Below are 16324 nucleotides of genomic sequence, written 5' to 3' on the forward strand. Positions count from 1 at the left end.
TTTAAAATATACCAAATTAATATACCAGAATACATTAGAAATATACCAAATGTAACATTTGGTATATTTTTCACGTATTGCATTCCAAATATACCATAGAGTGCAAAATACACCAGATTTTCCGCCAAAAGAAAATATACCATAGGCTATTTTAGTAATATAAAAACAGTAATACATTTAAAATATACCATAGTGTGCTAAATATACCAAATTATCAGCCAAAGATGCCTTCGTCTGCCAGTTACTTACATATTTTGAAGACACAGTTAGAATACCCTTCTTCTCTATGGGTGGCGGTATAAACAGAGAGTGGTCGAGAAAATCAACTACTCGGAAAAAATCGGAAAATCATAAAAATTCTAGAAAATTGATCAGACTTACATCCACAAATATGTGAGGTTGACATTTTTAATGATTAGTTGGCAAAATTCAAATTAATAAAATGCTCTTCATGGCTATTTTTGAATTAGTATAAAGAAGCAACAATAATAGCAAGTAACTTTATCTGAAACATTTGCACATATTTCACTTTATCCCAAGTGTGCAAACAGAAATATATTTTAAGTTTTATTTTGAATTTTCTGTATTCAAATTTAGTTTCTTCGCTGTTACCACAAACTACCATAAAAAAAAAATTAAATACCAAACAAACTCTCAGACTTGTTTTACGCTATTTAAGTAGCAAGAAAGCTTAAAAAGCACTTCTTAAAAATATGATAGTTATTTTTTTTTTGTATTTTGTATGAACTGCGATCATTCAAAGCAAAAAGCTATGCAATTCAGAATACACCAATGTACGTTCCTAAATATGTGTGTGTACCTTCAAATCAATTTTTATTACAAGTGTTAAACTACGAATTCTATTATAATCGTAGGAACAAATTGATAATTTAAGAAATTACGTTACGTCTCGTATAAATACATATGTATAAAAACATATATTTTAATATTATGAAGATGTTACTCGAGTTAAGGACTTTTTGCTGCTCGCTTATGCCTTAATAACTATGCGCAAAATTATATATCAAATAAAATAATATTTTAAGTATTGATATATTATTCACAATTCGCTGCAGAACTTATTTTCACATTTTTAAGTTTTTACTCTTTATGCTTTTCTCTCTACATTAACAATTAATTGTCTTTAACACTTTTTTTAACTCGATCTCTTTGGAGGTTAATTTACGAATAGGTATTTTACAAATACATATACACATATATTTATTATTTGTATAATGTGGAGATATTGGTTTAAATTGACTTTGTTTTGTTTTAACTATCATTTTATACTTATTATAAAAAACAACTCGTACTCTTCTACTATTATTATGTATTTCATCTGTTCGCCTGTGCCACACTGTAATTGCTTCTACGATGGATGGTATCTATGCACACACATACACATACACACAAATACACATTCACACTTCATCCTTACACAATCATAAAAAATACGGAATACAACAAACAATTTTGAAATCTGTCAACACCAATGCTTGAATAATTCAAATCGAATTTATACATATTTAATTGACGTATAATTTAAATGCTTGGTCTACAATAATTTCTGTAAATTTTATTAAATTTTTCGTATGGGGAATCATTTCGATTGTTTCTTGACAAAATTCACATACACACACCCGCACACCACTCATACACACACACACTCGCACACACACACATACAAGCAGACACCATCTCTTGCGGCCCACCAACAACACCAACATCTGCAACAACAACACCACCAACAACAACAACAACAACAGCTGCAGAGCAACAACAACAACGCCATCCCAACGGCCTGCGGCGTCGCTGCTGGCGCAACAACAACAACACCAACAGCAACAACAACAAACAACGCTGCCGCTGCCGCTGCTGCTGCCGCCGCCGCTGCCGCTGCTGTTATGGGTCATCATACTCTGGAAGTGGGCAAAAAGCGGGCAGCGGATCCTGAAATGTTTCCACTGGTATTTTGTTTAATTTCTTTCTTTCACGTTCTTTTTTTATAGTTTCGATTCGTTCGTTTCTGTTCTGTGATTCTGATTTTTACTTTTATACTTTTATATACATTTTCTGTGCATTCGATTTTGATTGAGTTATCTGTTTCAATGTTTTTTGTTCATTTTTCTTTATGTTTCCGCTTGACTATTTTTAGTGCATGTAAAAAGCAAGCAAATACAAATTACCAAACTGGTCATATAGCATAAATATAGTTGTTAGGATAAAAATCATTGTGTCCAAATCCAAGTATTGATCTTCTTTATGCGATCATTATTTTTGTCTTATACTTGATTTTCTAACCCTATCATGGAAGTCAAACATCTCATTTAAACACACACTCACAAACCGATACTTAGAAATTTGAAGGGATAATTATTGAAAGTAAGAAATCTACAGTCGAGTGTACTCAACTTTGAGATACCCGCTACCCATTTAAAAAAAAAAAAATAAGAAAAATATAACAAATGCTATGTTTGGTATATAGATATACATTATAAAAGCAAAACAGTATGGTATTATTTTTAAAATATTTCAATGCAATATATCAAAAAAATATATATACTGAAAGCTTTGTTTAGTACATAGATATACTATTTCATTCGAACGCTCTCGAATGTGGCATGCCCTATACCCATTTCCAATAAAAAGACAACAAAGCGGTATTATTCTTAAAATATACCGGAAGCTATATTTGGTATATAGATTTACTATTACATTTAAAATACACCATAAAGTTCGAAGTATACTAGACATACCAAATATATATACCAAACCTAAAATTACTATTTTATTTCAAATATACCATAAAGTACACAATATACTAGATTGTCAAACAAAGCAACTAAGACGCGAATATATCAGACGCAAAGTTATAATACCCTTCAGGTAGCGAGTATAATTAATATAATATCAATCATATAGAACAAGGCAAACAGTCTGCACTAATCAATTTGGCAATAAATTACACGATGGCTATTTGACTCCATCATCAGGAGCAGCTTCCACTTTCAATCATCGTGCCTTACCCATTTTCTATTGACGTGTTGCGTGCCTCATGTAGACCCCATTAAGAGGATAGTTAACTCGTATGATAAATCACAATTACATTTACAATCCCACACACACACACACACATCCATATACATTCACATTTACCTGGTAAGTGTTAATTAAAATGATTTAACTGATAATTGCCCATGCACAGAACGCACACACAAAAACACACCCTCGCACACACACACCATTACACACTCACACACACTCATAGACTATCGGACTATTCAACGGCTTGGCTTTATGTTCTTTTATTTCACCGGGTGTTTGCACCTCACACACACACACACAAGTATGTTGTTGCAGCAACTGCATTCAATACTAGTGCCAGCTTACGATAATTGCTTAAGTGCTTAAGTGCTTTTCCAGGTTAATTAGCTGAACATGCATTCTGCGGCCGTGTCCCTAAATGGTAGAGCACCCATTATTTGGCCTGGCTTTTGCTACGCATTTGATTTAATCTTAAGTCTGGCAAGTTTTTGCCTGCCTGCTCGATCTATTATCTATCATTATGTATATACATATACCTATCTATCGAACCTTACCTTACTCGTATGTATCATATTTTATGTATTCTTAGGTTAGAGTTTATAATAATGCAATAATTATGAATCCATCACACACACACTCTCTTATAACGCTAATTTAAGTATTTTGACTTATGTAATTCCAAAATACCAATAACTAAGCTAAATACTATAATTCACTAATTTCATTTGTGTTCTCTTTCTTCTTCATTTGTTCTTTTCGATCCAACTTTCGTTTATGTTATGTGTGTCTCTGTGTTACTTGTTGCCAACAACTCAATGTATAATTATTACGGATATAAACATCAACAACAACTACAACCAAAATGTCTGCTAACCCCAAAAAAATCCAAATCAATGAATGAAACAACCTTAAACAACTACAAAAATACAAAATACAAATCGATCAATCAACATTCCGAATCATTCGAATTAACTATGATTCAATTTTGAACAATAATGAACAATTACTAATGCTGAACTCCATGACTCCATGAATGCATCGAATAATAATAACAATAATAATACTTCATAACATAATTACCATAAATGTGCACAATTCTGAAATGCCAAAAAGATGGATGTTAAAACGGTTGGTTCATTTTACTATGAAAACTTCGTAAGTACTCCCAAAAAGTATATCCAAATAATATGCCAAATAAATCAAATGACTATCCATCAAATATTCTATTATAAACATTATTGAAAATCCAAAAAAAAAAAACAAACAGTATTTTTAGTATATTCAATCTTAAGTAGTTCAAACACCATTCATAATTGATGAATATACATATTTCTAATCTATACTTTCTCTACAACAAAAAAAAAGTAGATGACACCGTAATTAACACTTCATTATATCTTCAATCTAAAATACAGTTTTCAATTGAATATTAACATTTTTGTATTGATTGCAATACAATTACAAATTTACATAAGAATACGCTTTATAGATTCTTTTAATCTAAACTTTAGATTCTCAAAGCGAAAATAGAACTTGAACTTTTGATTTGTTAAATGCTTCGTAATATTTTTATTAAACAAAATTCAAACAACAAATAATTTCATCACATATATTTAAATACACAATTGGATTATAAAAAGTAATATATTTAAAAAAAAGTGCTAACAAAACGAATCATTCAATAAAACTAAAAGCACACGAAAATTTCAAATGTGTGTACGATGCAATTAGATTATCATGAGTCAGCTTTTGGTGCGTAACTAAAATAAATAAAATATGAACATAATAAAATTGCTCCATTTAACAGAACCAAAAACAAATTATATTTTAGTGAACATTCGCATTGAGGATATTTTACGTAATTTCAAAAGCGGCTTTTGTTGCCTTTTTAGAAAGCACTTTAATCGCTTGCTTGCAAAACAATTTCTTCCTTAGTTTTGTTATTATTTTGTACGGTTTTTATGTTTTGTATATTATTATTAGTATTATTGTTGACCAACATTGATTTTCACACATTGGCAAGAAACAAATGGCTTGACTTGAGTTCGGGTGCAAGCGAATTATTTTGTATAATCATATAATGATAATGATATTGCATAGTTGCAAGTACGATTAAAATTAGCTACTCGTATCGTTCGATGCATATGAGGAAGACAGCTTTACTAATCCACTTTAAATTTGATTCTTCTCTTTTCTCATTGGCATCATCATCATCATCACGGCAAATAGCAATTCTCTGGCATGGTACCGTTCAAACGTCCAGCTGCTGAAAAGTCGGGCATTCCAGTGTATCAGCCCGGTGCGACAACCTATCAGCAATTAATGCCGCCTTACGTGCCAGTGTCATGTGAGTATCCCCCACAACAACAACAACAACAACCACAAGTTGCTATAAGTAGCGCCATAACAACAACAACAACAACAACTACAGCAGCAGCAGCAACAACAGGCAGTAATCATAATAATAATGCTGTTACTGTAGCTGCTTTAACTACCAATACCAATACCAATACCAATACCAATACTACATCAAATACAGCTACTAATAGTTATATCGTTGATCGTGATAATCAAGTGCTAGCTAACGATTATGATGATACACACCATAGTCAAGAGAACAATAATAATGACAACACACCAACAGCAGAATCAACACAACCCACAACACCAACAGCAACAGCAGCAACAACAATAAGCACAACAAACACTGCTAACGATTGTAATACAACACAAACAATTAAAGCAACAGCAGCAGCAACACAAGTAGTAGATGCAGCCATCGCTGAGAATGAAACATCAGGCACAACCTATGACACAGTCACGTCCCATTCCCATTCCCCACCCAACAATGGTAGCGGTAAAAGTAGTCCCAATCACGAGAAATCCCCCTCGAAAGAGCCAGAGACCCTAGCCAACGGCAATGGCAACGAGTTGCCACATAGCGTAGACAGCAACCACCCGGCAGCAACAGCAACAGCTGATTCTGAGTCGGTTTCCGTTTCCGTGCAGCCAACGACTCAGCGCCTCAGCTATCAGCTGTCGAAACAGAATGGCAGCGACTTCAGTAGCTATCAGCGCTACACTCACAATGGCCACAGCACTGGCATATTGCCGACACCCACCACCAGCAGCAGCAACAGTTGCTCCTCGGTTATCACAGCCTCCTCGGCTTCGATGCCACAGCTGCAGCGCCTCAGCTACGCAATGCCAGCGTATAGCTATGCCAATCTGTACAGCGGTTATACCAATGCCACGCCCATTGTGAGCATGAGCAGCAGCAACATGCAACCTAGCTACGCACAGCAGCAACAACAGCAGCAGCAGCAACAACAACAGCAGCAGCAACAAGTTGCTCAGGCCCAAGCTCAAGCTCAGGCCCAAGCTCAGGCTCAGGCTCAAGCTCATGCTCAGGCACAAGCTGCCTACACCCAACAGGCTTATGCTGCCTATGCTGCTGCCACAGGACTGACCTCGGCAACCGGCTACTACTCCGATCCGGCAGCAATTGCCAAGGAGGTGGCCCAGAAGAACTATGCACTCAAGGTGGCCAACGCTGCTGTGAAGCCTGTTTCGGCCACCTCGGCTGCCGCCTACACAGGCATGACCCTCAATAAGAGCTTTGTTGCCGCACCGCCGCAACCCGTGCCCCAGCCACAAATGCCCCAGGGTCAACCCATGTCCATGGCAACGCTTTTGCAAATGCAAGCGGCGCAGGTTCAGGCTCAAGCCCAGGCTCAAGCTCAAGTTCAGGCGCAAGCCCAGGCTCAAGCTCAGCTGCGTCAGTACGCTGGATCGCTGTCCAGCTCGGGTCTGTCCACTCCCGTGACCCCTGGCACCCCGCTGCGAACCCCCACGCCAGGTGCCTATCTGCCAGGTGCCTCAGCGGCTCTGTTGCGTGCTCCAAACACAACCGGCCCCATGCCCATGGCCGCCAGTCCACAACAATACGCGGCTGCAGCTCAAGGTTACTTCTATCCAGGCGTCATGGCTGCAGCTCCTCCAGGTGCAACCGGAGGCTATGCCTACGCCATGCCCGGTAGCCAGGCGGCAGTGACTGCCCAGCACTATGCAGCGGCTGCAGCTGCCTCTGCGGCTGTGCCAAGTGCTGCCCAGAGTAGTGCCATTGCACTAAATCCCTATAAGAAGATGAAGACCTCTTAAACAGTTTTAAACAGAGATCGAAGAACGAAAACCGTACTTAACAACAACTATTGTGTTGGTCCAGATAAATAGATTTGTAATTGTAGTTTATAGTATACATCGAAGACGTAATATTGTGTGCCTCAGTTTTTGTCTTAAAGCATTAGGTTTAGTTACCATAGGGCTCGATTGTTGAAATAGTATTATTTTTACAGTTCACTGGGTCGCAAATCCGAAACAAACACCATGACAACATTTTCAACTAAATAAAAAACAGATATCGAACAGTGCCTGTAGAAATGATTAAAAGTTATTTAGCAACTGTTTACCAACTATTCGTTCAATCGCTTTTCAATTCTCTTGCCAAAAACTAAAAAAAAAATAAAAGCATTAATCATCGAATATCGATATTTTAAAATTTTTGTGAGTTAAGTTGTTGCCATTCTATATAAAGGTTATAATGAAAAACACTGCTTTTGAAGCCATAACAAATATTTTATATAATTTGTAAGTTTAGTTCCTTTTCTCATTGCAATCATCAGTGAGCGTTTAGTTATTAGTTTTACTTACAAGGGTAGAATGAAATGAAAATGCAACCGAATTAGTGTCCAAAATTGCATCTTGGAATAACAAAGTACTGTGATAGCTTTGCACAATACAAAACACAAACAAATAACCTTTATTCCGCCCCCCAAAAAAAAATATGCAAATTAGTCCATCTGAATGTGAAACTGCGTGTGTTTATGGCTATAAAATACTTATGAAATAAATATTCATAATAGATATGTATTAGTTTCAACCCATTTCACAAGCTATCATTGTTATATTTTGTCGTCTACCTAATAGATCGTTTACACTCTCTCTCTCTCTATCTATAAATGTATCTGTCTCAGTCAATACCTTACCTAGGAATCAGTATGTTCTTCATAATAGTTAGCTATTTAGTTAGCAGTGCTGTTGTAATTGAAATTGTTTGAAATTGTTCAACAACGAACATGCGTAACGAATATTGCTTAAAATACAACAATTATATATACTATCATACTATATACAACAACCACAAAAAAAAAAAAATAAACAAAAAAACAAAACAAAAATATATAAATACACAAAAACTATGCTATACATGCTGAATGCTAATATATATATACTTAAACAATATAGTACTACATACATAAACAACATCCAACACTATGTACTCTAGCTGTTTACTCACTTTCTCTCTCACAAAACCGAAATCCAATCCAACACAACCAGAACATGACAGATATCGATTTATATATAAATCTTATAGTTATCATATATACATATTCATATTCGTACACACCTAGTTTTTAAAAAAACGATCATCCCAATCTATCAACAACTATCCAAGCAAAACCAAAATCACAATCACTATCGCTATCGCAATAATGAATCACACTCATAATCCCAAAACACCACTTACATTTGATCAATATCATCAAAATTATTATTATGTTACCTGTTAGCGTTTTGTTCAAGATTTTTACGTGTCTTGTTATGTTGACAATTTCGAATTAAAACTTTGTAAAATTTTAATTTTCTTCTCTCGATGTATTATATAACATGTTGATTTCTTAATATACTTAGTTATTTATATACGTAATTTACGTACAAGTTATATATGCTACAAAATAAAAACAACAAATGAATGTTTATAAAAATAAAATCGATTACTGAACTATGTTATTAATACATATTAGACATCGTGTGATTATTATTTTTTTTTTAATTCATATTTTCTATGTAATTTATATTTTATTTATGTATGTACTTACAATTTACTTTTATAGTTTTTATGTATTTCTCGTCCGTCTAAAGAATGAGAACTCCTAAATCTAAATTTAAATTTAAATCTAATTGCCACTGACTTGCACATCTTAAGACTTAGTCACATATTTTTGCCGTTCTCTGCTCTCAAAGTAATCATATTATTACTATTATTATTATTATTATCAACGCTATTATTATTTTCTACGTACACCGACACACTTAATAATCTGTGTAAAATTTTGTTTTATGTTTAATTTACGTTACATCAACACAACAATATTAAAAGTATTTAAGTTTAAGTGTTTGCCACTAATTCTAATGAAATTGTCGATAGTTTCTATTAATGTTTATTTTGAAATATCGTGTGTGTTTTTTAAAAATATAGTTTGAACATTACGAAACCAAACAAAACTACTTTATTGCGTTATGGAATTTATTTTGGTATTATATATTGATATTTCTGTTGTGCTGCTCTGCTTTCTTCACTCTTACATATATTCTATAATTTCCTCTTAAATTTTACTCGCCTTCGGAACACGACTTTTCAAAGAATATTAAAATTGTTTATTCCGCCTCTATGACACATACTACATATGCCATTTTTTTTAATCGAAAAGCTCAACGCTTAAAGCAAAGAAGAAGCATTTACTGCCTTTACACATAATTTCTAGCTTTCTTTCTATGTTTCTGCCATATTTGCGCATTTCCAAGCTTTTTTTCCTTTAGAAAGCCCTAACTATGTATGAAATTCACACATTTACATATATCAATCAGCAAACACACATTTTGCCTTCTGTCTTAACCGACTTAAATCCGCTTTTTGTTTTTTGTTTTATAGCTTATACATTCCCTCTACCAAAAATAAACAAATAACAACAAAAAACCAAAAATACAAGCTATATATTTGGAATATGAAAAGCTATTCTATCTCTATATACATACATAAATGTGTAGCTAGTAGAATAATGGCAAAACAAGATGAATACGCTTCCTATATACTATTTTGGTTAAATGGTAGAAAATAGCTGTAAAACAGAATAACAATGCATACATATAAATATACTATATACATATACTATATACTATAATATTGCTTGACTTGTGGCAGGCTTAACTCTTACTTACATGTAGTATAATACTAGATAAGAAAAATGCTTAGTTAATATCCAGCAACTAGCGATATAAATAGGGAAGATGCAAAATCTCTGTTATACCAACATTTGATACGTCCTGCTTTAAATACTTATGTTATTTTCAATCTATGTATGTTCCGTTCTCTAGCTGTCTATTTTATTTGTTAACATTGTGGAATTATGACTGTTTGGCAACTTGGTAGTAATAATCCAATCTTTCAGATCTCTGTGCAAAAACATATTTTCCAAATGCGATACCAGTAAAAAGACATCATATTTGTTGTATTGCAGTAAAATCTTAAAAATATGAAAATAATAGTATTCAAAAATTCAAAATCTCTAAATATTACTGGTCAGCGCATATTTTCATTCACTTTAAACTCCTTAACAGTTTTAATATTATCACACTCTCAGCTGCTTTAAGTTTCCTCGGCTTAACCAAGAGTTCTATTCAATAAATTTGTAACCTAATTAGGAAAGTAAAGTACCGTCCATAAAAAAACAGAAAGTCTATTGTAGTATCGCACGTCCAAAATTCAAAGTACGTTAGACTTCAAGCTTATATTTAAACTTGTTATGATAATATGATAAAAATAAATACAAAATAGCAAAGTGTGCACAATTTTTTTGAACAAAAGAGAGAAACATACAATAAAGACAACAATTACACAACCCTGAAATAATACCATTTACTCGTATCAACACCAACCAATCTTTTGACTTAATGTATTGCTATAAGTGCATCCGAAACGGTGACTCTTTCATTTTCCATTCCATTTGTTTTAGCTTAAAAATTAGTGCTGATAATAAAAGTATATTAATATAACAAAAAACAAAACAAAAACCAAAACCCAGATACATATATCTGAACTTCTGAGTAAACTATTGCATGTATGTTGAGCAAAGAGAAATCTAAGTTGAAAACATTTGAAAGATATTAAGATATAAAATAATATATATGTTTTATAACATAACTATATACACAACTATACAAAAAAGCAACCAATACAAATAAACACTTTACTGAAAATGTTCTATGTGCTATACAGATAAACACTTAAAAAAAAAAAAAGAAAAAAACAAAGACAAAAAAAAAGTGATTAGTCTTATGAACTATGAGTTATTATAGATCAATAAACCATGGAAACTAATACACAATAATATACGAAAATTAACAAAAACAAAACAAAATGTATGGAAATTATATAGATGTTTTATTCTAAAAACCGTAAAAACTTGTTGCTTCTTTTATTACTCGTACAAACAGCCTGGAAAGTGCTAAGTGGCTAATCTAACACTAATACTAATCTGCGTAATTTTCTCTCTCACTATTAATGTTCAATAATTATTAAAATTATCATTTGGTTTCTTGATTTCTTATTGCTTAACTTAGTCCGAATTATTTTTATGTGTTTCCATGAGCTCATATTATTTGCTATTATCAGTTCTTGCGCTTTCTAATAACAGATTTGATTTTATTCTTTCTAACTTTCGGATTCACTGATACTATTTGTTGCGCATATAGTCGTATAATTGTACTCTCTGCTCGGCCATTCGTTTGTTATCTAAGTATAAACACACATACTACATACTTATACACACACCCACACACCACCAGCTAAGAATTTTCTGTAGTTCTTCAAAATAATATTCCACTGCGAGCTCTCGAATGCAAATAAGTAACTCTCGTTCTTCATGGTTTCTTTGATTTACCTTTAACTATTGCTGTCTTTCCAAGGAAACTAGTTATTTTAACTACAAACATATGTACATTCTAGCAATACGTATATATGTACATATAAATATGCGATTTTGTATTGTTCTCTTCTTTACTTGTTTTTTTTCCTTTGCTACAGTTTCTATGTTTTTACCTCTTTCATCTTTAGTTGTTGTTTCTTGTGTCTTCTTCTCTTCTTAATGCATTCGACTGACTCAATTGAGACCATCTACAATTCTCTTGCATGTCGTGCGCTGTCAAAATATATTTTGAGCCTGTACCAACCTACAAAAAAAAAATAACAAACAAATAAATAGCTATTAAAATCGTGCTTAAATAATGCGGAGCTTAGATGGCAAACCTTCTTTCAATTCATTGCAAGAGTATCGTATCCATCGAGTGTCCCTGCAATTCAGCAACTATTTCAATGTCCTTGATGTGTTCCCCCCAATTCAAGTCGCTCTTTTGATCAAGTCCAGGAAAACCAAATATATCGGATGGGAAGCGCATTTTTTTCTATATTTTAAAACAGAAATTCACGATTTTCACTTTAATGATATGTTTTTATTTTCTTTATCATTTATATTTGTACTTCTGGAGCGTATTGTATTGCAATTTTCAGCATGTAATCAATGAAATAAGAAATTTTCGTAGCAAATAAAGATCGAAAAACCAATCTGAAACAGTACGCCAACCTTTAAAAGTTGCCGGTCGTGTTGCAAGTGGCTGCCTCTATGTATCATGCTAACTGTGATTGAAATTAAGAGAATCCGTTAATTATATCACGTTTGTTTACTATACTCGCATTTGGCTTCTGAGGCATGTGGTATGATGGTAAATGAGATACAATACTCGAATATGCTAAACGCACTTCTAAGGTAAGCTGGTGCACTGCCCAATTAGCTTCGTTACACCCGTACGTATAACTCGTATGTTGGATATACATATATATTATAATCGTATATAAATTATGCTAAGTACTCGTAATTATTATGTTTTTGTTGTTCATTCAAATATTGCCATCGAAAGCTAAAGAGCTAGAGGTAACCGATTAATTCAAAGAACACCAAATTATAAATCATTTTCAAATATCTATTTTCTAGTAACTATTTTGAGGCTTCTGCGAATCTTATGTTATCTCTAGTTTTTTACTAAAATGCCATACTCATAAATTGTAAAGTTCAATTTCTATCTCTTCTGTTTCTTTCGCTTCTTTCTACATTAAGTATTTATTCAAGTTGTAGTGTATTGATTTATTACACATGCATACAGTCAGTTAAAATGTCAATTCCTTACACTCGCAAAAAACATAAGAAATTTTTAAATTCCCTTTACCAATTTCTATTGAATTCCATTTTGAAATAAGCGATTTTCGACATTTAACATTTTCAGAACACATAGAACTGTTATTAACATACAACTGTTATTAACACAACTTGTAACATTAACATAGCAGACTTGTGAAAAGACTAATTAGTTTACAAGAAAGTGGAAAGCTAAGATCAGAGAAAGAACTATTTGTTTACGCTTTAAACCTTTGATCCGATCGTAATTTGAGATTATTATTATTACCATTTCATAAAAATATTATAGAATCCCAACCTGATTTAAGACAGTTCATGCTTACACACACATACACAAACACTTTAACACAATTATAGTTATAACAACAAAAACACATACACAACCATGTAATTAAATGCAAACCTATATATTTGATCTTACAACTTTTTGTGTATTTACTTAATGTAGTAAGTATTTATTTATGTTCAATGTTTTTGTATTTTTTTTATTTTCCTCATCAAGTCTACTGCACATATGTTAGTATATAAATATTGAAAACAAGTTTCTAAAATTTTTATTTTTTGTTTAATTACAGCTGAGCCAGTTGCTATTTAAAAATGCGCTTCAAATACAATTTGCTGCCGTTCCACATTTATTTAAATACTAATTCCTTTTTTAATTTACTTTAACCTATTACTGTTCCCAATGCGATAACTTTTTCTTTTTTCAGTGGCTGCCAAATTCGCTTTTGCGCGTGCTTTTGTAATTTACAATTTTTATATTTTTTACAGCCTCTGGTCACACTTAATGTAGCTTCAACATAGATGCTGAAATGTGCACTGCTTGCCAGCTTTTCAAATTACTACACTTAAATATTACGCCTAAATTATGTTTTGACTAATTTACAATAGTATTAACTGCGTTTTATCATTTTCATATGCTATTCAACAGTATTTTTGGCGCTTTCAATGTTTAAAATCTCAGAGATTATACAAATTAGGGTAACTTAAAATTAGGTTACCAAACATGGTAACTTAAGATGTCTATTTAAAACTTAACCACGGTTTTGTCTGTCCCTTTGTAATAGTAAAAATGAATTGCAATGACACTTTAATGAACTGGTATATTAAATATACAACATTTGGTAGATTTTAGGCATATTTTTATTGTATTTACATAAGTTGTTATATCCGTCAATCTTTATATTCTGTCGAGCACACTCGATCATTTGCTTCCAAACTTGTTCCCGCTTATCATTGACATTATTATTGTATTGCAAAAAAAAACAACAACTATGTAAATCATTAGGAGACATTGAATTTCAATGTTGTTGAATGGCAAATGAAACACGAGCTTAATATTAAAGCTTATATCATATAATATTTTATGCAAGCCAATTTATTCTATTTTTAAAATATTTCTTCTATACACACCTATATTTTTGTTAACTAATTTTGTTTTTTATCCTTTTACATGCAAACAAATATGTGTCAAAATCAAATAAAACTTAACAAAACGTATTTCACAAATTGCATGCGAAAAATATTATTTTTTGAAATCATAACAACAATCACGGATCGGGATTAATTATGGCAAAATGCAACAAAAATAACTGACCAAACCACATTACACAACATGCATGCAAAATGCTGAATGGATGCCAAACTTTCAACGAACTCAAACCAATAAATATTAAATCACAAAAAAAAAACAAAATTATAACAAATACCTATCGAAAATGCTTCATTTCTACTCTGCAATGCCTGTTCACCAATAAAATGTTTTATACTTTTTTTCCTTTATGTCATATGATTTTTACATTGCATGCATAACTATAGCAAACACTAAAATACCACCTCTAAATGCTTCCTGCGTTATCTACACCGACGCAAGCGGACAGGTACAGTCTTTGCATTGGTGACAGCTTTAAAGCTAACATACTGTTAGCCGCATGCTAACCCGCTGTTAGCCGCATGCTAACCCGCTGTTAGCGGCAATGCAGCTTAATTGTCAACATTCATTACGCATATATACAATACATATAATATAATTTTAATATTCTTTAGTTTAAGAAGATATTTCAAACACAAAGAAAAGCAATTAGTAGTAAATACAATAAAATTCCTATTTTACTTTCAACGTCAAGTGCATCGAAGTAAAATATGATTAGAGCAGCAAGTATTTATTATTGTAGCGTTTTTATTTATTTTCAAGCATAGTGCATTAGCATATTGTAATGTACATACATGCAGACATATTCTTGATCTAGACCAAGACGAAATCTCTAATACTATAGTTGAACTTAGAGATTTATTATGCCTTTCTTCTGAGCTGAGCACTATTGAAAATTGAAAAAAAAAACCTTTTGAAAGCCACCTGCGTTTGATCCTTTTCATCACTGTCAATCAAGCCTAATAACATACACACATACCTCTAAATGTAGCTCGATTCTATGGGCAAGTGTATTCAGTTACAGTGCTTCACATTTCAACACTTATTGCGTGAATTGGGTTAATAAAATTTAATACGCTGCCGCGCCAGATGGTAAAATAATGACTCTAGGTGACAGCCACAGCAACAGCAGCAACAACAACAAGTAGAATTAGAACAATTACACTAACATTATTATCACCATCAACAACAACGACGACAACGACAAGAAGTAAACAAGCACGACGAACAAATGTTGACGACCATTTTTGAAGGCGTTGGCAACTTTGTCATCGATGATGTCAGCAGCACTATGAAATGGACACACCTTTGAGTGTCAGTGCTGTTAGCCACTGTTTGCACAACTGTTTGACCCACTACGCACACAAGGATACGCCCACTTCCACTCCTATACATACATACATACTAACACACACACACACACATTAAACTACGCACACCCTCACGACAATTGAATTGAAAATGGCAGTAATAGAAGAAAGCTAAAAGATTATATACGTATATATAGAAAATCAAGAAAACAAATGAAAACTCAAAAAAACACTTTAACTTAGCTAATCCACAATCAATATTCTCTTTATTTGACCTTATCACAGCCCAACCGGAACGGGGCGTGTTATACACTCAGTGTCCTTTGTTAATGAACGGCATATTTTACATAATTAGGTAAAAACCGGAGTATAATTCAATTTTATATCTACAATACTATATACAATATGCCATTTTCACTCTTTCTCTATCTCTCTCTCTTCTTATCAAT

At 32.8% G+C, this 16324-nt stretch overlaps 1 protein-coding gene across 42 annotated transcripts in view; it reads left to right on the forward strand.

Annotated features, from left to right (window-relative positions):
• The window catches only part of LOC133844764 (protein muscleblind), a 197665-nt gene that overhangs the window by 177024 nt on the left and 4317 nt on the right, over positions 1 to 16324 (forward strand). For 8 of the 42 annotated variants that reach the window (XM_062278969.1, XM_062278970.1, XM_062278966.1 and 5 more), the window contains 3 exons: positions 1692 to 1967; positions 4159 to 4200; positions 5275 to 8300. The exons of 2 other annotated variants lie outside the window; for them this stretch is intronic. In XM_062278969.1, the coding sequence (XP_062134953.1) occupies positions 1692 to 1967; positions 4159 to 4200; positions 5275 to 7206 (2250 nt within the window). In that variant the 3' untranslated portion in view covers positions 7207 to 8300. Of the gene's footprint in view, positions 1 to 1691; positions 1968 to 4158; positions 4201 to 5274; positions 10963 to 14951; positions 15014 to 16160; positions 16231 to 16324 lie in introns of those variants that run through there. 32 more of the 42 variants (XM_062278981.1, XM_062278990.1, XM_062278984.1 and 29 more) reach the window with 15 other exon arrangements.

The sequence above is a fragment of the Drosophila sulfurigaster genome, chromosome 3 (assembly GCF_023558435.1).
Source record: "Drosophila sulfurigaster albostrigata strain 15112-1811.04 chromosome 3, ASM2355843v2, whole genome shotgun sequence".
Taxonomy (NCBI): Eukaryota; Metazoa; Arthropoda; class Insecta; order Diptera; family Drosophilidae; genus Drosophila; species Drosophila sulfurigaster.